General features: G+C 37.2%; 1 protein-coding gene across 4 annotated transcripts in view; it reads right to left on the bottom strand.

The window, feature by feature from the left end:
• The window catches only part of ncoa2 (nuclear receptor coactivator 2), a 105,913-nt gene that overhangs the window by 33,300 nt on the left and 50,065 nt on the right, over positions 1–22,548 (bottom strand). For all 4 annotated transcript variants that reach the window (XM_039666704.2, XM_039666705.2, XM_039666703.2 and 1 more), the window contains exons 3-9: positions 20,169–20,273; positions 18,200–18,372; positions 12,651–12,754; positions 8,027–8,204; positions 5,973–6,155; positions 3,050–3,151; positions 1,243–1,383 (exon numbers count right to left, since the gene is read on the bottom strand). In XM_039666704.2, the coding sequence (XP_039522638.2) occupies positions 1,243–1,383; positions 3,050–3,151; positions 5,973–6,155; positions 8,027–8,204; positions 12,651–12,754; positions 18,200–18,372; positions 20,169–20,257 (970 nt within the window). In that variant the 5' untranslated portion in view covers positions 20,258–20,273. The remainder of the gene's footprint in view (positions 1–1,242; positions 1,384–3,049; positions 3,152–5,972; positions 6,156–8,026; positions 8,205–12,650; positions 12,755–18,199; positions 18,373–20,168; positions 20,274–22,548) is intronic.

Genomic DNA, 22,548 nt, shown 5'->3' with positions numbered 1-22,548 from the left:
GGACTCTCATTATAGTAATTCATGACACTAGAAGTGTGTAAGAGTTATTGGTCAAATATCAAGCGCAACGTTAGATAATTGTCAATCATCTTTGACGATAGTAGTCCTGACAGAAAAAAAGATTTGTTAAAATGACTATGGTGTTCAGATGTAAGGTAGTTATCTGGAAAAATGCAACAGTTAGGCTCTAAATATTTCTTTATAGAAAATTGATTTCCGAGGTTGTTGATCGATGGTATACGCTTTTGTTGAAGCCATCAGTTCACATTATTATTTCAATGTTTTAACAGCAGAATTTGTAGTGGAAGAACTACATTTCCCATGAAGCTTTACAGAAAATTTCACCAATCAGTCACATGAGCAAATCATGCCAAAAGAGCTTGTTAGCTCCGCCCATTCCCTCGAAGCACTGCAAATGATGTAATCGAGTCGCTCTCACTACGCTCTCAAAATGCTATAACATTTGTATATATACATGCATATTTTGCAACACATTAATAATATATTCTTTTATGTCATTCACAATGCTTTGTGGGTTTGTAGTTTTTTTCAAGTACACGGTCTAGTTATCTCTGTCGATTTTCAAATACTTTTTTTGCATCAAATTTGTAATGTTATGATTCATCTCATAAAGGGTAGGTGTGGTTCATGGCTGGTAATGCTTAAAAACATTTTTTAGTCCCTATGGGAAAAAATATTCGAAAAAATTACAAAAATACTAGGGCTGTGAAACGATTAATCTCGATTAATGGCATCCAAAATAAAAGTCTGTGTTTACATAATATATGCGTGTGTAGTGTGTATAATTATTTTGTATATATATACACACATATGCATGTATATATTTAAGAAAAATGTGCTATTGATATATCAAATATTTATATTTATGTATAATATTAATTTTGTATCAATATATATAAAGTATATACATGCAAATATTTCTTAAATATTTACATGCATGTGTGTGTATTTATATATACAAAATAATTATACACACTACACACACATATAGTATGTAAACACAAACTTTTATTTTGGATGCCATTAATCGAGATTAATCGTTTCACAGCCCTAGTATTTTTGTAATTTTTTATTGCGATTAATTGCGAATACCAACGCAGCTGAAAATGTGTGCAGGCACTAATGCACTCCATAGCTACTTTCACACATGAAAGCCAATATAACAACATTTCTTACCATGACATGGCTAAGTGTTGAGTCAGTTAATTAAGCGATCAGTACCTTCTTGCTGATGCCGCTTGGCGAATGACATATCTCCGTCGTTCTGGAGGTGAAATCGCTGAATACATCTTCGCACCAAGTCTTCCCAGCCTGGCTTCATAGACGCTCGTAACAGACTGGTGTCCAGGGAGGTGATCTTACCTACAAACATAGTACAGCAAATAAGTTTCAAAACAGTCAATCCACAGACAAATGCACACAGCCTGCATAAAGTAGCTGTGCCTTTTCACAAGCCGTTGTGATTTCCGTAAAAAATGTGATGTCAGAACTACTCAGTCACCAACACGAGCACTGCCCACCATACCTCACTCCTTTTGCCCAACTCCCAGACAACATCAATGCTGAGCAACAACAACACGGACATAATGTTCTTTCCCATTCTGACATTCAATTTGGAGTTCAGGAGATTGTCTTGACCAGGACCACACCCTTAAATGCAATGAAGCAACTGCCATGTGATTGGTTGATTAGATAATTGCATTAATGAGAAATTGAACAAGGGTGTTCCTAATAATTCTTTAGGTGAGTGTATATTCTTTAGGACATCAAAACCTAAAATAAAACGTCAGAAAAGTGCGCAATATGGGAGCTAAGTAAAGAATGTTTAAGCACAGCTGAGGCTGATCTGCAAAGCAAAGTAAATGCATCTATTGACAGTATGTTAAGTGGTTGGAGCTGAATTAATTGCAGACATTAAATACTTAGGGTTATGAATGTAGAATAAACCCCTAAGCAGCATGCAAATATTGAATGTTATTTTGCAAGAACTGTCTGTGACCAAAAAAAAACAAAACAACACATGACAATATATGACATATCTCCGCTTTGTAATCTCTCTGAAACCGGGAGTTTTCAATAACTAGCCGCATTAGAGTATGACAAGAGGTGTGGTTGGTGTGACAGTAAAAACTCTTGATTTTCCCATTGTGTTATCTCAATGTCCAGATGCATAAAGTATGACTAAAACACTCAAATTCGGCACTGACATAGAGATACAGTTGCATTGTGTATTGTTTAAGAATTAACAGAATGACGCATACAGCAGATGAATATTTGAGGGCTGATTTTAAGTTTAAGTGTTTTAAAAAAAGACAAATAATGTAAATAATGTTTCTTTTTTAAATACAAATTTCTGCTAGACAATGAAACATGGAAGTGGTCACGGGCTGTTCAGTTGCGTGCACAGTTGTATGACAAATAAAATAAATAAACAAATAAAACAAAGTACAAATAAAACACAACTGGGAAGCATGACTCATATTAATTAAATTCTCATATTATTTTTTTATTTTATTAATATGAGTATTGTATAATTAATATAGTGTAATAATAATTTATAATTAATTTGTATAATGTGAATTCAAATAAAAACACTCGCCTACGCACACACACAACTGGAAAGCAAGACTCATACTCGTAATAATAACTCTATCAAAATATAACAATTAGCATTGCATAACTAACATAATATAAAAATGTATAATTAATTTGTATAATGTAAATACAAATAAAACACACAACTAGGAAGCAAGACTAATTATAATATTAATTTATATAACAATTAATATAATAATATATGTATTTCTTGGGTCACCTTTTAAAAAAAGGCATGATAAAACCTTTCAAAGGTTTCCACCCCAAAACTGTGCGCAGAGTCAGATTGATGTCATTACACACTCTCTCCAGGTTAAAGTCGATATCTGTTGTTTTAAGCAAGGGGCTGTGCATTGAGATGAGCGTTAACTGTGATGTGAACACCCTTTGAAAAGTGTAAGCGGGGAGAGAGGGGTGGCGTTGGCATGGTTACCTTGGAGGTCTTGGCGGGTGGTGAAGCTTTCGTGCGTGGGGAGCATGGGTCTCTCTTTCATGGGTACTCTCCGCGCTACGCAGATCAGACACGACTGGAAATCTAGTCATGGAGAGAGAAAATGATCAGATTAGTGAGAACAGATTATTAAAGCATTTTAAGGGTGTTAATGAATGATGAGGCATTGGTTGTGTGTTTGTGTGTGTCATGGGGGCGGTGCAGAGTGGAGCGTGGGGTGATATGATGGAATGTGACCTTTCGTTTGTGTGTCATTGTGGAGGCTGACCCTGCTGTGCTGCTCCCATGGAGACTAAGTTAGAAAAGTCATCCCTCATCCACCCACAAAAAGATCATAATGTCTCCAATAGCATTATGTCTGACACATCAGACATAATGCATAAACAAGAACACTGTAAGTAACAGGATGAATTATACACAACCACTTAAAAGTTTGCAATCAGTAAGTTTTTTTTGTTCAGCAAAGACAATAAAAAAAGTTTATAATATTCTATTTGTTCTTTTGAACTTTCTTTTAATTTAAAAAATATGAAAAAAATAAATAATAAGAAATGTTTCTTGAATAAGCATATTACAATGATTTCTGAATGATCATGTGACACTGAAGACTGGAAACAATGTTGGCATCACAGAAATAAATTACATTTTAATATATAAAAAAATAGACAACAGTTTTACTGTTTTAACTGTATTTTGCTCAAATAAATGCAGCCTTGATGAGCATAAGAAACCTAAAAAAAAAAAATAAAAAAAAATTAAATCATACCAACCCCAAACTTTTGAATGGTACTGTATGTACTACTAAAATTACACGTATACATAAAATGTTTCTCATGAAATATCAAAAAAAGATAAAGACATTTATTTAACTTTCCCACACCTTTAGTACCTGCCTCAGTTCAATAACATCACAACTTTATTACTAGCAGTTCATTAAGCGAGTCAGATTTTGATTCAGCAACGGCTCTGACTGATTCAGTGAGTTCATTCAGTGAAGGACTAGTAAAATTGATTCAAAACCGTAACTCCTGTGTTTACAAGTCCTTTTGAATGATTCATAAAAAAAAAAAAACACGAACCACTTGTTTGTGAATCACACTGCAGCTCATGTATTCCCGATGAACTTGATGTTGCTAGCGACATGCTCTACTTTTAGAGCTACAAGTCCTGTTGTTTACATCAGAGTTGATGTGAACAGGCCTTTACGTGCAAACACACGGCTGTTGTCGAGCCCCTTGGGTGGTCTTTACAACAAACTGACTGAAGACCCAGCTTCACTGTCTCTGTAATAAACTCTCTCAGATATCCTTCTCCTCACACACACTCCTCCTCCAGCGGTCTTTCTGTCTCCTGCGCCAGGTTGAGCTGGCGGGCTAAAAAGCAGCTGGCACAGAGCTAACACTGACGGGCCATAAAGAGAGACGCTTCATCACTCAACACGCCAACAGTACCCTGCAAAAATTATACACTGTGTGTGTGTGTGAGAGAGAGAGAGAAAGAGAGAGGAAGACTAACATTAAATATCTCTCATTGCCTCACACTTGCTGTTACACACACACACTCTCTCTCTCTAAAACCCAGCCAGAGCCAAAACCAAAGCCAACACAATCCAGTGGAGAAGTGGGTCTCAAATGCACCCTGAACTCTGGGTGACTCCGAGAGGTGGAAGAGGAGGAAAGAAAAAGAGTAAATGAATCACAGACTGAAACTTTTCTCTGGGTTCCACAATCACTGCCTACAACCTTTTCGCATTATTTTTCAGGAATTAGACGATTCATTTCTCTCGCACGTCAGGAACGGCCGTCAACACCGAGTGTTGCTTGTACATTAGTAGAGCGACTGACTCGGAAAACTATACAATTCACTCCTTAACTCTTGCCTCGCCATTGACGAAAATTTCCGTTGTTTCTGAGACAATGCTTCCCTGTCATTGACGGAAATTTCCTGCTTTCCGTGTTTTCCTTGTTATACAGTAGGGGGCGCTACTACAAATTTTCTGAAAGAGTACTGAATCTCCGGATCAAAACAGGTGAAAAAGAAGGAGAAACAAGCGATAGCATATAAGCACTCGTAATAAGCAACAAAGTGACAAAAAATATATTAAATAATATTTTAAATTAAGTACTGTGACATTACAATGGTACAGTGATGTATCAGATGGTAATATCAAATATATACCATAATACCCTCTTGGTACACTACAGTTCAAAAGCTTGGGGTAAGCAAGATTCTTTATTTTAAAGAAATTAATACTTTTATTCATAAAGGAGGAATTAAATGTTGCAAAAGTGACAATAAAAACATTGTAATGCCATCAAATACTTCTATTTCAAATAAATGCAGTTCGTTTGAAATTTCTATTCATCAAAGAATACTGAAAAAAAAATTATCTCTGTTTCCACAAAAAATATTTAAGCAGCACAAACGTTTTCGACATTGATAATAATAAGAAAGCAGTGAATCAGCAAATTACAATGATTTCTGAAGGATCATGTGACACTGAAGACTGGCGTAATAATGCTGAAAATTCAGCTTAGCATCAGAGGAATAAATGAAATAAAAATTTTCAATATATTCAAATATAAAAGTTATTTTAAATTGTAATAATATTTCACAATACCTGTTCGACAGTATTTTTGATCAAATAAATGCAGCATTTGTGAACATAAAAATGGCAGTGTATGTTAAATTGCTACTGCCCTTGATGGTAACGAGATCAGTAGCTGAATTCTCAATCTAAAAAAAGCTTTTTTTGTGGGCCACTTGACAAATGAACGCTCTGCTTATTGAAAGAGGAATAGTCAGCTTGCTTGGCTGAAGCCTCCTGCTCCTCTTTGAAGCATTAAACCTAAAGTTTCAGCACCGTTCATGTGGCTTAAGTGTGTTTTAAGAAACCGTGGCTCACCCTCTCCCTCCTCCTTGATGGACTTCGGTTCAGACACAGCGAAACACTGCATAGTCTCATATTTCTGCTGTGCCTCGTGATCCTGCGTCTCTTCGGCCTCGCTGTGAGGGTTCACAAGCATGCGGCAGTTGAAGGTGTGGCTGTTCCGTCGAGGATTCTCGCTGGACCACGGCGCACCGTTCACTGCGGGAGGGAAGAAATTAGACATCACTCACTGTCACTCATTTGAACCAGCATTCCCTAACTTTTCCCTCACTGAATAAAGGGGTGTTTACACTGACGGTGATTTACAGCAGCAAGGGACTGGAAGTCATTAATTTTCAATAAGAGTTGGCGATGTGAAGCGACATGAGAGACAGAGACTGTTGGCAATGAAACAAAGTTTAATGCACTAATTCCAATTAGAGTGTTCATGTGATCTGCCTCTCAATCGTGTCACTTCAAGATCAACACACAATTATTAAGTACAGCGACTTGGTCACGTTCAGTGACTTAACTGTACGTTTCCATCTATGTTTCATATTAATTGAATGCAAAAAATCGGAATATTTGCAAAGCAATTTTCAAATAAAGCAGCGTTTCCATCCCATGTGTTTTAAAGGAAAATCTATTTTGTAATTGCATGTGATAGATCTTATTGTGAACAATGTATCTGTTTATCCATGTATACATTTCATTGTTTGACCATGTTATTTAAACGTGAAAACGTCAGACTTTTCTCTCTCTTCTCCAATCATAGATTTACATATGGATGGATAGCTAGTGTGAACACCTAGTTCACTTTTGAAAAAAACTTTTGCTGATAATTTACTCACCCCCATGTCATCCATGATGTCCATGCCATTCTTTCTTCAGTCGAAAAGAAATTAAGGTTTTTGATGAAAACATTCCAGCATTTTTCTCCATATAATGCACTTCAATGGGAACCAAACGGTTCAAGGTCCCAAAGACACATTCAGTACAAACTGCTCAAAGGGCTTTAAATGATTCCAGACTATGAATAAGGGTCTTATTAAGTGAAACGATCGCTTATTTAATAAATAAATAATGAAGTTTAAGTTTTATAAGCTCAAATGGTCGCCTTGCTCTGTTCTGTGACGCACGTTTGTGACTCTCCTGTTCGAACTCGTTTATCAAAATGAACAAATCTTTTTCCGAGTCATTTGGTTCATTCAACGAACGAAACGAACGAATTGACTCGGAAAAAGATTTGTTCATTTTGATGAACGAGTTCGAACAGGAGAGTCTTTCACTTGATAAGACCCTTATTCATCGTCTGGAATCGTTTAAATCCCTTTAAACAGTTTGCAGTTTGCACTGAAACTGTCTTTTGGACCTTGAACCGTTTGGTTCCCATTGAAGTCCATTATATGGAGAAGAATTGCTGGAATGTTTTCATCAAAAACCTTAATTTCTTTTCGACTGAAGAAAGAAAGACATGGATATCTTGGATGACATGGGGGTGAGTAAATTATCAGCAAAAGTTTTTTCAAAAGTGAACTACTCCTTTAAAGGCATAGTTCACTCAAAAATGAATATGTTGTCATAATTTGCTCACCCACGTTGTTCCAAACCTGTAAGAGTTTCTTTCTTTTGTTGAATACAAAGAAGTTACTTGAAGAAATGTAGGTAATCTAACACTTAGTCTAACACACACGTCAACTGTCGGGTAAGCAACATTTCTTAAAAATATCTTCGTTGTGTTCAACAGAAGAAAGAAACTCTTACAGGTTTGGAACAACATGAGGGTGAGTAAAGTGTTTTCTGGTTGAATACATCATTTGAACCAATAATGACATGGTTTCAAGCCACAAGTCACCTCATTAGGTGAACTGCTACTGGGGAAGGAGGAGTTTCTGATATTCATTTCTGTAAATCCCATTTCTTAATGCTCAATCTGATTAATATAATCGCTGGATGGAAAGCGTAACTGCTCTAGTAATGCTACACTCGAGAGTTGAGGAATGAGTGTTTCCTGAAAAGTAGAAGTGCAAATGAAATGAAAACAGCAAAATGGGAAGGAAACAATGAATGGAAAACAGAAAGAGTCTCACCATGTGACTTGGGCAGGAGGTTTTTGATGAATTCTGTATGATCTCCAACATGCAGGATGCTGTACACACTGGTGTTCATCAGCTCTTCCTGATTATACCGCAGGTACTGCGTCACGTTCTCCGACACAAACACGATGTTCCCCTCCATGTTCACAACAAAGAAGAAACCATCTAAGGCCTGGAGGAGAAAAACACAAGGCTATTGGTACCGTGAGCACAAACATGCAGCTAAAAACATCAATACTATTATATGACGAGCACAAGCAGGCATACAGGCTAAAGAACACGTCCATGCTCAATCTTAAAGCTTAACCATTCAATGAGGAAGACGCGATAACCAGGAGAAACAAAACAAAAAGCCATCCAGAAAAGGCAGGAGTCCTTGTAGACTCTCCAAACAACAGATCAAGTGAAATCTGAATTCATGGCCTTATGATTGATCGAGTGGTTTGAACCACAACAGGCTGAATATAATGATCCCACTGCATCTTCACTTCTCAATTCAGGTAAACTATAATGAAGTAATTAGCTGCAGGAAAACAAGAAGATCTCATCAGTTGCAGTTAGGAGGTTATTTGAACAGGCTTCCTCTCGAAGAGAGACTGCCAGGCAGGCGGACAGGGGAAGTGGAGCAACTGTTTTCCCTCATTTCAAATGCAGATTACAGGCTACGGCTCTATTAGACTGCATACTTGTGTCGCACATCCTGACGGGTGCAGTGACGGCGTCTTAAAAAGGGAAACATTATAAGAGCTTTTTTATGCATTGGGACTGCCGATACAGGATATATACCATCGTTCCAAAGTTTGGGTTCGGTAAGATTTTATAATATAATGTTGGTAAGATTTGAAATAAGCATTTTATGCTACATTAATTAAAAAAAAAAAAACCTGTAAAAATAGCAATGAAATATTATTATAATTCAAATATTTCTTTATTCCTGTAATGGTGAAGCCAAATTTTCAGGATCATTACTCCAGTCTGCAATGTCAAATGATCCTTCAGAAAACAAAAAAAACATTTGTATTACTATCATTATTATCACTATTATCAATGTTGAAAACAGTTGTGCTCGGTTCAAAAGGACAGCATTTATTTGAAAGTTATCAATTTAATGCATCCTTACTGAATAAATAATAGTTTAATTTTCACAAACTTAATCTAAACTGTTAAATGTAATCTTTAGCTAATATAAATATGCATCTTTCATACTATACATTTTTTTTATGCATAAACGGTCATGCTTAAATTAAACTGTAGCATTAAAACATGTTTTTTACCATTTTATTTTTTGTTTATTCTGACAGAACTATAGACTTGAATTATTTATTAGTTATCAGCTGTTAGACACAATTAATTATCACCATATCTGCACATTCCAAGTAAAGGTTCAGTTTATAAAAATTAATTATCGTAATTTATTTAATAATCTATTAAAATGAATTATATTTTAATCAATTAAATCATTATGTTATAATATAGTAGGGGTGTAACGATACCCTCATGTCACGATTCGATACATATCACGATACTGAACTAACGATACGATATTATTGCGATACTCTAAGGCATATGATAAAAGGTTAAAAAAATGTACTGTTGATTAAAATGCTAAATTTGATATTACATTGTGGGTTTAAATGAATAGGCTTGGACTCGGTGCTTGTACCCCATGGACAATGGTGACACCAGAATAAAAATATTCATGATTCTGAAGCTGAAAATACAGAATTATTTTAGACGAATATTCTTGCACTTTGTCCTGGTTAGATATATTTAAAATAATGTTGGACACTTTAGTTACATAAGCCATTTGGCATTATCAGGACCCACAAATATTCCCCCATTGCATTATTACACATTATAATCAACATTATATATAGTAGTTTAATTTCGTACTGACACTAAAACTTTGTGAGAATTTTTTCCTCACACAGTAATTTTGGGGAACTAACCACAATAAATATTGTCACTATCCACGATACGTATTGTTGCATTTTTGTATTGCGATATATAGTGACACTAAATATTGTTACACCCCTATGATATAGTATGTAAATTAAATTATTATATAGAAAATAAATCCAATATATTGGTCTACTTCTAATCTCTGATCTTTAATGCGTTTGTCTGTGCACAGATGAACTTTCTTGCCTGCTTGTGTGGGCAATAAAACAGCTCTCCCGAATCTCAGCGCTTCATAGCGTGTGACAGAAATGATATTGACGAGTCCTAATTGAAAGAACGCAGCCTTAAGTCAAGCATTACCTATCAAGATGGTGTCAATTAGGTTTCTGAATGCAGTCGGGCCCCTGAGGGCCAATAGCGATCGCTATAAAAGCTGCTGTTTGTTTTAGAATGTGGAGCAGCAGCTCGGAAATCATTCTTTAATCTGCGGCGGAGCGTAATAAGCTCTAAATCTTTTTATCAGCAAAACAAACACAACGTCTCTTCCAAACACAGAGAATTATTTCACAAACACTCGGCAGTGAAAAAAAAACAACAACAACAAAAAAAACGTCTCAAGAGAAGTAAAGAACAAACGTGCAGACTCCAGAGACGGAAAAAGAGAGAGAGAGAGAGGGAGTGAGCGAAAAAAAAAAAAGCCCACAAGTCCCTGTTTGTGCACTGCTCTAGATGTGGCCATCTGGTGGGCACATTCAGCAAACATCGCAGAGTAAACATGGAGGAACGCCAAATCCACCTTTATTTAGCCAAACTTATGCAACTCTCTAAAATGTGCTGATGGATGTGTATTGCAACATGAATGGAGCTGGGTGGGCCCGGCCCGGCCCGTCCTCACTGTCCCGCTGTGGGAGGTTACATAACTTCCTATACAAAGGAGAGGCTGGGTCCAAGCTCATCGTGAGGTGCGGACACCAAAAACGGACACGCAACCAGTGGCACACTGAGCTTGGCCACAAATCCCCACACACTGCTCCGTCGAACACAAAGCTGCTTTAGCAGATCCTATGGCGAATCACACTTCAGCTTCAACCACCAAACAATGGGGTTTTTCACTGGGGCAGGGGGGCGTGCAGCACTGCAAAAGCTTCGCACAAGGCCTGTTTGTGTGCACGAGTGTGTGCGAGGTGTTTCGGTGAGTGTGCGTGCCCGGGCGACGCTGGAGGGGCTGTTATGGGTGTCGGGTGGAAAAGGGCAGTCGGCTGAGTTTACCCCTCTCTGGCCCTTTGTCACAAGTGCTTTTTAATTAGGTGCATTATAGCGTGTGGGTGTGAATTGTCCCTTCCTTCGGCCGTTTCAAACAGATGGAAGATCAAGCGCACAAGCACGCAGGCTATATTTGGCATCCGCTTCGTGTTGATTCGGTGACGGAGGACCTCGGAGGCTATAAATACCCCAAAGAGGAGAGGGTGTGAGAGGAAGATGGAGCGGCTGGATGGGTGGATTCATTCAGAGCTGGGCGTCCTGCCTGCTCGGCCGACCGACCAAAAGTTGTCCGTTTGCACTACATAGATTTGAACTGTTATTTAAAGTGTTAGTTCACCCAAAAATGAAAATTAAGTCATTAATTACTCACCCCCATGCTGTACCAACCCCGTAAGACCTTCGTTTGTCTTCGGAACACAAATGAAGATATTTTTGATTAAATTTGAGAGCTGTATAACTACCACATTGGCTCCTAAGGGACTGCCTCTTGACGGCCCAAAAAGTCAATGAAGAAAATGTTTAAATATCCCAAGTGACTACCGTGGCTCAACTATATGTTTATCAAGCGACGTGAATACTTTTTGTGCGAAAAAACAAACAAAAATAACGAGTTTATTCGACTATTTCTTTTCTTCCTTGTAGGCCAGAACGAGACTTCCTTATAGATTTCCACGACGCATGCGCGAGAATAGCAGATCGCAAATCTCGCGCATGCGTCGTGGAAATCTAAGGAACTCTCGTTCTGGCCTACAAGGAAGAAAAGAAATAGTCGAATAAACTCGTTATTTTTGTTTGTTTTTTCGCACAAAAAGTATTCACGTCGCTTGATAAACATATAGTTGAGCCACAGTAACTATCTCTGGCCAAACTATTTAAAAATGGCGGGGATATTCTGGATACTCCTTCTTGCGCGTGCAATGATGACGCAGTGAATAGTGACGATTCTCTCTGACCAATCAGCAGTCGGCATTGTTTTCACATTTCACATTTTAGTTTCGCCTCAGATCGCTCAGAACCTCGGCGGAGGTGATATGAAAAAAAGTACTCAAAAGCAGGTACAGGTACAACTTTTACACAGTGGAAAACCAAACAAAGGCGAGCCAAGCCGAGGCGAGTCGAGTTGGTACTATGTAGTGGAAAAAACGCCATTATGTTAGTATATAAATAAGACTAAAATAACTCTGCTTCATAGAAAGACATCACTATGCTTGAGCATGTTTTTCATGTCAAAATTTGTGCTTCTCAACTGTCAGCTCATGAGATCTTTATTTAGCAAAGGATGGAGGAATTTGGAGATTTAAACATCAAATGCCTGCCAATTTTTTTAACACAACATACAAAAAGGCATTCTACGACTCTGTCCGCCACACATGATTAACACTTGGCTCTTCCTCGTGCACGTCTGCCTGGATGTTCTGTGTAACCTAGTAAACACACAGCACAACAGACCCACCTCCAGCATCATTGGTCCAAGGGCATCTTTGTCAATAACACTTTGGCCTGTCGACGACACATCAGCCTTCTGCACTTCATCCTCATTGGCTGCAGCAGCTTTTTCTACAGGGGAGAAATATGCAGATAGAGTAACAGAAATATGATCAACATCACAGTCCACTATAATTTGAACTATTTTATGTATTTAAAGTCAAAGGGTGAATAGGATGCACACAATTACAGTCATGTGATCATGTATTGGGAAAAGAAAGATCATGTGATTGAGATGCACATGCACATAAGAACAGATATGTTTTTTGCATGTCATAATATGTGTTATACTTTGCAAATTTGATGTCAAAGCAAGTCTAAAACATGATTCATGTTGATGAATTGCCAATGTATAAAACCAAGTAAATCATTTGGCTAAAGATTTGCCATGAATTATTAAATGCCAGAGCTTCAAACCATATGTGCTTTACCTCCAAATGCATTACATTGTTACATTGGTCTCAATGGGAAGCACAAGAGCAAGAAAATGCGGGGAAAAAGTCTTCCCAGAATTTATTTAAACAAGTCTTTATAATAATATGTAGTAAAATTAGACTTTCTGTGTCGTCAATACAGTGTTTTTCCTTTCATTTGTTCATACTTTTATTTGATGGACATCGCTTTTATTGTTTAAATGATTGAACTAACCTCTTGCTAACCCCATATTTCTATTGCCTTTAGTTATAGTTGCATTATTCTAATTTGTATTGATAGCAGACATCCTGAAATACAATTAGGTGCATTAGTTTTACCTCCGTCTCCATTCTCCTTGAACAGAGGACAAGTTAAGCATAAATTGGCACAGCTTACGCTGCCTCCCCTAAAGTGAATACGGTAATTTGGTACGAAACTCAGTCCTCGTGTGGAAACATCAACATTTCCATATAAGAACCTAAAACCCTTCTTTAAACCCTGCAGAGTTTAAGTGTTTTATTTTCAAATTACATTAAAGGCACTTCATGTGGCCGTGCTAGCTTGAGCATATTAGCATTTCTTGAAAGGGCAGTTCTTTCTCTCCCTGCTCACTAAAGCGTTTCATTTTATATTGCACACACGCACCTTTTTAAACCCCTTTCTCACTCTTTCATACTGCCGTGCGCTTGTTGAGACATGTTGTTATGGCAAGCATTCGGACCTTAGCAACACATGAGGCAGAAGCTGTCAGGCTAAATGGGTGCATGTGAAGCCTCACATAACAGCCATGCAGCCAGCAGCCTGGACGTCAATGGAACCATCAATACACTCATGCGCGCACACAGACACCAAAACAAACCATTATATAAAGAAAGGAGAACATCGTTCTCCCAACAAAATTGCTTGGTTTGTAAACAGCGCCGGCAAAGCTCTCACGATGGATATCAGAAAGAACTGGGACACGTTTCACCACAAATAAAAAATAACAACACATTTTAATTTGTATGGGGGGAGATATTTTTGTTTTGTTTTGTGTTACTTACAAAATCACAGAATAAAAGGTTTCGTCAGAAATTCAGTGCAAAATAAATGTGAATTCCATTAACCTTTATTGTAAATAAAGGTTAATGGAATAGTTTGTCGATTGTGTTTTATTGCCATTAAAATAATTTCCATTACTTTTAATTGGTAAATAAAGTCACAATGAAAAACAAACCACTAAAAAAAGCCTTTAACCAGAATAGAATTTCTTATTTTATTATGTTTGTGTTGCTGATATATGACCACATAATGCTGGGAAAGTGCAACTCTCAATAACACGATTAGTGAATGAAGTGAGGTGATAAAACATCTTCTGAAGTTGAGTGTTGTTAAATCAAATTAAATACCATAAAATATAAATATAGCAGAAGACAAACTTAAATGAGAATAAAAAATACAATTTAGTTTTGCAACTTACTGAAATAACATAAGTTGAAGTACTAAAATGACTAAAACTGAATAAAAAAATGAAGCTAAACTAATTACAAAAGCACATAACTAAATTAATTAAAACTGAAAATATAATGAAATATTACTAAATACTAAAATAACACTAACAATTCCTCCTGCCGTCTGTGAAACATCCTCAATCCCCCAAGACCAATCTAACTTCCGGTATGTACCCATCTATTAAAGCTAGAGTAGTCCTCGGGATCATCAGTGGATGCATTGGGCTCACAGAGGACACGATAGAGAAGCAAACTGTGCTGGCATGATGGGTAGCCATATGGCAAAGAGAGAGGGCCATCCATCAGCCTCCCTCTCAGGCCGTTCTGGGATGCTCCAAACGCTGCTCTTTCCGTACATGTGCATGTGTGTCTGGGAGAGATACGCATGCGTACACTCCTGATGATGAGTGGATGTGAGCGTGTTGTGTGTCAGCAGGTCTTTGTGGTGCCCAGCAGGGACTGGTAAACCAGCACAGCTACAACAGAGGTCCGGTAATAACTCATTCCCTCTCTCGTTTCAAACTCGGCTGCAAAACAGTTTCCTTTCCGTCAGCCAATCCCCATCAAACAGGAAAAAAAAGCAGTTTTATCTCCAGAAAAGCTGTGAATCAGGTCAGATCATCACTTCAACAGCAGATGGAAAGCCTTTAGGATCTGCCCTATCCATCTCAATTCAAAGCCCCGCCCAAGACACTGCTCTCGGCCAATCAATGCACATCCTGATCATGGATACTAGGTCATGATGACTCTCCATGGGAGGACTCCAGATCACGTCATCTATTGGGTGTTGTTCAATCTATACATTTTTGCGCTGCCTCACTAATGAACAAACTAAACTGGTATAATTAAGAATAATCCAGTTTTTTTAAACTCGTTTTGTTTATTAAATGTCTATAAACTGGTATAATTAAGAATAATCCAGTTTTGAAACTCATTTTGGTTAATAAATGTCTAGCAGATGACCTACACAATGAGAACACCCCTTTCAGGCAAATGTCCAAATTGTGTTTTCAATACAAAAAAGAAGAAAACTGTTCACTGCCACAATTTATTAGCTGTGCTTGCTAGCATAGCTAGCTTAATAGCATATTATAATAACACATGCTCATCTTGTACCATTTTTGTACTACGTGAATTACACAATCAAATCACAACTTGCTGAGAAAAGGTGTGCTAATATTTGGACCAGCAAGCAAACGTAAGCAACCACTCATATCATAACACCCTATCAACCGCATAGCAAGGCACAAAATACTACTCAGAACATCATTCACATCATTCATCATTAGTGACCATTCACTTTCACTGTGTGGAAAAGAAAAACATCAATGAAAGTGAAGGGTGACTGAAGGTGCGTTCACATTTTACTTTGTTTAACAATTTTTTGCTATCAGAATCCAGTCAATTTCAAAGAGGAATCCGGTGTAAGGGAGAAATATGAAGCATTTCGCAGCGGGTTCATATAGGTAGCTAGCTACATTATTGACAAATGACACACACAATTTTGCTAATGCGTCCACAGCTTGAGGCTGTCGGTTCTTGTGCAGTTTTGTAGGAAAGTCAGTCATGGAGTTTTAGGTGTAAGGATATTCTTATTTTTAGGTGAAACTGCACCTTTCATGCCACGATCTAAACATAATGCTATAAGCAACATTTATCACGATTAGTTAACCTTGAGAGCTGTAATAGTAAAAATGTGCTAAATGTTTTCGAGAGAGTTTCACATATTATAATTAGCTATTTCACATGCAAAGATGTTAGCCAATCACAGCAGTGAGCGTTTACACTGAAATCTCACAGCAGACACGCCCCTTAAAAACAGAGCGTTCAAATCAGAGGGCTAAAAAATCAAAGAGAACAGTCCTCACTGCAGAACATGAAATCCATATATATACCTATGTATATCCTATTCCTTACATATACCTAAACCTACCAAGCTCCACCCCCTGATCCCTAAACCCACCCCTAAACCTATCCAGCTCCACCCCAGATCTGGATCAGACTCCGCCCCCTGGATCTTGTGTACAGCAATGAGGTGCTACTGAAAAACCAGGCTAGGAAAAATGCCTTTCATTTCTGAATTATGACAATTTTGATGTAAAGATCATACTAACATTATAAGTGCACCCAAGGAAACATTATAAAAGAATAAAAATAATATATATTTTTTTCTCCACCCATCACACACTAGAATCCCTAGACTAACTCAATGAAGTAAAACATCTATTCAAAGACAGAACTGTTACTATGGGTTTGAATAAAATGTGAAGAACATAGAATCGTCAGCCTTTAAAACTAAAGCAGTTTCTGCTTAAAAGGGCTTACTCTGTGTGTCAATGATGATGTCGTGCTTACGAGGAAAGCTGACTTGAGGCCTTGTTTACAGGCAAAACAGGCCCATTTGTGTTTGAAACTGTACAAACCGTGATGCTGTGCCTGTGTGGCATCGAGCGTAGTGGAGGAGAGGTGAAGGAGGGGTAAGGGACGGCACAGCAGACGCCGACCATTGCTCAGCATTACATAACCCAGAGCTCAGTACATCACAAACAATCTCCATCACAGCCCAGGCAGAATCATTGCAGATATACACACACACACACGTCAAACTAGCACCTATTCTGCTACCAAAATCATTTAGTTCCCTATTATATAGTAGGCCTATGCGGAAAACACTATACCAACATAGCATGCCAGAATAACTAGCATTTAAAAAACACCTAGTTTACCTAACACAAAGTACCTGGATGACCTAGTACTAGGGCTCGTAATAAACCGTAATTGATTTTCGGTTTTGGCTTCCAACGATTATGAAAAAAAGACAATCGAGATAAAAGGATTATTGTGCCGCTGCATTCCGCCCAACGCACCTTCCTTTCCTTCACAGCGGTGACGGTGAGCTTTCATTTCTCCCTAAAAGCCCAAACTTAAAACTAAGTGTTGTATGCAGTCTACTGTTGCTAAACTGCGGGATGTGTTTGATATTAATCAGTGTTATTAAAAGCGCATTAATCCGCAAAAGAGACTGTTTAGGTGGATTTCCGTGTGCTCCAAGTCGGAGATACACATTCATCCGTAACACTTTTTTACGCAACTAAAAGCATAACATGCTAACAAAACCTGAATCCATATCACTGCACAAGAAGCGCAAACGTGTCCCAAATCAAAAATCCCTGGTAACTCAGAACAAAAATGTGAAAATATGACAAATCTGGAAAAGCAAAGAAACTGTGACTTCTAGTCAAATCTTGTGGTTTCTGTTTGTGGCAACAGTCAGTTTGCAGTTAGCATGATGCTAATCTGTTTAGGCACCTGATGAAAGCTAATCTGAAATCTATGGATGATTTGACAAAGCTCTTTCTCAAGATCTCAAACAACTTGAAAATGCCCACACATGTCCAAAGCTCTTAATAACTTCTAGCTTAATGCAAAGGAATATGCTAAACCAATAAATGTAACACTAGAGATTAGAGATTATGTTTTGTAGCATCATTTCTCAAGAGTTTATAATTACAAAGGGGTAATCCTGAGCTGTCTAGGGTATTTGTCATGTTTTTTGATTTGTACATTTATTGGAAAGAAAAGCAATTATGTGAGTTCAAAGAAGAGTTCTTACCTTGCTCTTTAATTTGACGAATCTGTTTCACGGTTTCCTTTAGGATTGCACATTTGTCAGGCTTGACATTGAAGTTGTCGATGTCATTGAAGTTTGCGAAAATCAGCTCTGCAAGCTCCTCTATGTACTTATTTTCATGTTCCCGGTTGCGTTTCTCAGTGCTTCGTTTGGGACTGTGAAGGGAAACAAAACATATTTCTGACTATAGAGCAAAAATACAATCAGACCTGCAATTAACATGCTTTAAGAAATGCTGGTAACACTTTACAATAAGGTTCATTAGTTATTATTAGTAATGCATTAACTAACATGACCTAAACATCCATTTGTTACAATATTTTTTCATCTTTGTTAACATACAAATGTTCATTGTTAACTCATGTTAGTTCACAGTGCATTAACTAATGTTAACAAGATTTTAATAAAGTATTAGTAAACGTTGAAATTAACTTTAACAAAGAATAATAAATGTGGTATACGTCCAGTTCATTATTACATCATGCTAACTAATGTAGTTAACTAATGTTAACTAACAAACCTTATTGTTTTAGACTGCTTTGGAAAATATCACGGTTTCCTCAGTTTATTTTCAATTTATATCTATTATTTTGGCAAAGATGCAGGGATCTACCATCTTGCCAACCACTTTCGTAACAAATTTGCCTCCAACAATAAATCAAGAAAAATCACAATATTTAGTGACAGATATTTAGCCTGATATTTTGTTGAAAAATCACACACATTCTTCCATTCAGTCTGCGATATTTTAAAATGTTGTATACACACTTATGGGTGTCTTTGGATGAGACATTGCATTTAAAGGAGAACTCCAGCATAAAATGAACCTTTGGTCTAATAAAACATCGGTACCTAGTCAACCGTTCTCTGAGATTTGTTTTCATGATAATCGAATGTAAAGAGTTTTATCTCTAAAAACTGTTTGGCACATAATGCTAGTAATGGGGGCATTTACTAAGTAAAAACAAATCGCTAGTTTATACCACTAACAAGGGTATACAGACAGGAGCCATCTTGGAAAACAGTCACGACAAGTCAAACCACGAACGTCGTGCTGAGTGAGCTGAACTGTATGAACGGCGTTCGGGGATCGACTTATTGAGACTATTTTCTAAGATGGCTCCTGTCTGTATACACAAAGTGAACTGTCTTTATAAAGTATCTTCTTATTAAACAGTCTGTACACTTACAAAGTGCTCAATGCTTTGTTTTGCAAGGAGGGACTCTCATTATGTTACTGTGGGGCTATTTTGAGTCTTGTTAGTGGTATAAACTAGCAATTTCTTTTTACTTAGTAAATGCCCCCAGTACTAGCATTATACGCTAAACAGTTTTTAGAGATAAAACTCTTTACACTCGATTATCATGAAAACAAATCTCAGAGAACCATTGACACGGTACCGATGTTTAATTAGACCAAAGGTTCATTTTGCACCGGAGTTCTCCTTTAAGGTGACATGTCACGTTTGAACATGTTTTAAGAGTGAATAGCCTTTAGGCAACCCTCTATGGCATCACACCTAACAAATCGAAACAATCAATGCAGCGAGACCCTCTTTTCTGCATTGTGTTCACAATAAAATAGACAACAGTTCCCAGAGCTCCTTCTATGCAACCTTAAACCAGTTGCATTTTCTATTTGCTGCTTTGCATCTTCAGCAGTTTGCACAGAAAAAAAAATTGTCAATACAGAGGGCGTGCATAGCTCCTTCCTATGAATGAATTATACAGACTGATGTTTCCTGACTCAGTGGAAAAGGGCTTTATATAGAAACGTGTATTATCTAGGCTGAGCTCCACCAGTGGGAGGCCTGCTCAAGATTATTGCAGTTCAGCTGTAGTGTAGACACTGAGAAATTCACTCTACAAACTAAAAATGTGTATACTGCAAAGCATGCATTTTGAGAGTGCACTGCAATGTGCTTTTCAGTTTGGATGATGTGTGAGGTACCTTGGGCCCAGGAGGTCTGATGGGCATTCCTTACGCTTCTGACCCTCTGACCTGGCAGGGTCCGATGAGTTTTCCCCGACAGCACTCATCCTCAATGCATATCACCTAATGGAGAAAATGTCAACATAAGAGATTCAGAAAATGCTCAAAGGACACATCATCTTTAGCTAGACTTGACGAATGAACACACTTCTTTGCAACATATAACGGTGTGGACCAATGAAAATGAATCTTCTGAACAGGTTAAAAAGCACACTGTGCCAACTATTTCTAATGTGCTTTGAGAAAGACACTGGATCTAGATCTGTTTAACAGTTCAAAAACTTGCAGTTAAGCATCATAATGTCATAAAATTGAGCACCTGATGATTTGCAAACAAGCCAAACTGCTCTTCTGAGAGAGATTCATGTGGAATCAATCAGTCATTTAGGTACTTGTGGTTAAAATGACTCTATGAGGGATTTACAAGAATTTTGGGGGGTTGTATGCTTTCCTTTGGCTGTGAGTGCCTGAAAACACTCACTTGGCAGCTTGCATTTATAAAAAAATCCATAAAATAAATTCTTTTTCAATTAATACAGTCTTTAATGGCTCTTTACAAGAGCCTGAAAAAATTGAATTACTAATTAGAGATAATTGAATGTGAGAAGGCTTAGGGGTTGTGTTCAGAGGTCATATACTGAAGATGTGGGTTGATGCTGGGAGGCGTAAGGAGGCCTGTGAAAATGAAAATTAGAGAAAATGGAACGAAAAAGGGATTCAATTATATTGCGTGACAATGGGGGTCCTCTGAGACCAAGTGAGAGAAAGGAGAGGGAAGAGCAATGAAAGAAAAGTGGAAGTAACACGAAAGTATATGCGTTTGAGAGTGCTGAGAAATAAAGAGAGAGTTAGGGGGTCAGAGAGAGAGAGAGAGAACACAATGTGCTGTTTACTGTACAGCACAAAAAGACTGTTGAGCATGCAAATTTTCATTTAACAAGCCCCAACAAATACAGACACAGGTAGCGCCATTTATCTTTCCAACATGTGCTACAATATGTAATCTATTTTCACTTTCCATTCACATTTGTGTGCCTTATATATGTAGTTTCACAAAAACTGAGAATTCCCACGAGAGAGAGAGAAGTAGTACATTTCATCATCTAGTACTGTTCTCGATATGATGAGAGAAAGAGAAATTTGTCTTATCACTAGGAGAAAATTTACTCGTATAAATTATTGAATGAAGCTTTTTAATAATAGTGTGCAATATTAAATGACGCATAACTGCTATATATATCGCAAGTCGCTTATGCTCGCCAAGGTCGCACAGTGAACAAGTTATTTTGCAAATTGGGTAACAGTTTATTTTATAGTGTCCTTGTTACATATGTTACATGTACTTACCATAGTAATAACAGTAAATTATGCATTATTACATGCAACTAACCCTCAACCAAATCTTAATCCTACCCTAACCCTATAGTAATACATGTAGTTGCTTAATATTACTTAGTAATTAATATTACTCAGTACTACTGAGTAATATTACTCAGTACTATTACTCAGTTACTCAGTATAAATGTATAATTATACTGTAACAATGACACCTTAAAATAAAATGTTATTACATGGTGCTGATATTGGAGCTCAATAAACTTTTATTATTATTATTACAAATGTTGAATTAAAGGAGTAGTTCACTTTAAAAAAAAAAAAAAACTTTGCTGATAATTTACTCACCACCATGTCATCCAAGACATCCATGTCATTCTTTCTTCAGTCGAAAAGAAATCAAGGTTTTTGATGAAAACATTACAGAATTTCTCCATATAAATGGACTTCAATGGGAACCAAACTAGTTCATCAAAATGAACGAATCTTTTCCCTAGTCAACTTGTTCATTTCTTTCGTTAAATGAACCAAATAACACAAAATAGATTTGTTCATTTTGATAAATGAGTTCGAACAGAAGAGTCACAAACGCGCATCACAGAACCGAGCAAGGCGACCATTTGAGCTTATAAAACTTAAACTTTGTTGGGTTTTTTTTTAAATGAGCGATCGTTTCGCTTGATAAGTCCCTTATTCATCGTCTGGAATCGTTTAAATCCTTTGAAAAGTTTGCACTGAAACTGTCTTTTGGACCTTGAACCGCTTGGTTCCCATTGAAGTCCATTATATGGAGAAAAATCCTGGAATGTTTTTAATCAAAAACCTTAATATATCTTGGATGACATGGGGGTGAGTAAATTATCAGCAAAAGTTTTTTTTTTTTAAAGTGAACTACTCCTTTAAACTCTAAACTTTTTTCAGGACTCTTTGATAAATAGAAAGTGCCAAAGATCAGCATTTATTTGTAATTGAAATCTAGTTTTAACATTAAATGTCATTTCAT

The sequence above is a fragment of the Pimephales promelas genome, chromosome 22, assembly GCF_988280905.1.
Source record: "Pimephales promelas chromosome 22, fPimPro1.hap1.1, whole genome shotgun sequence".
Classification (NCBI taxonomy): domain Eukaryota; kingdom Metazoa; phylum Chordata; class Actinopteri; order Cypriniformes; family Leuciscidae; genus Pimephales; species Pimephales promelas.
The sequence above is the reverse complement of the archived record's forward strand: the minus strand, read 5'-3'. Positions and strand labels throughout refer to the sequence as shown.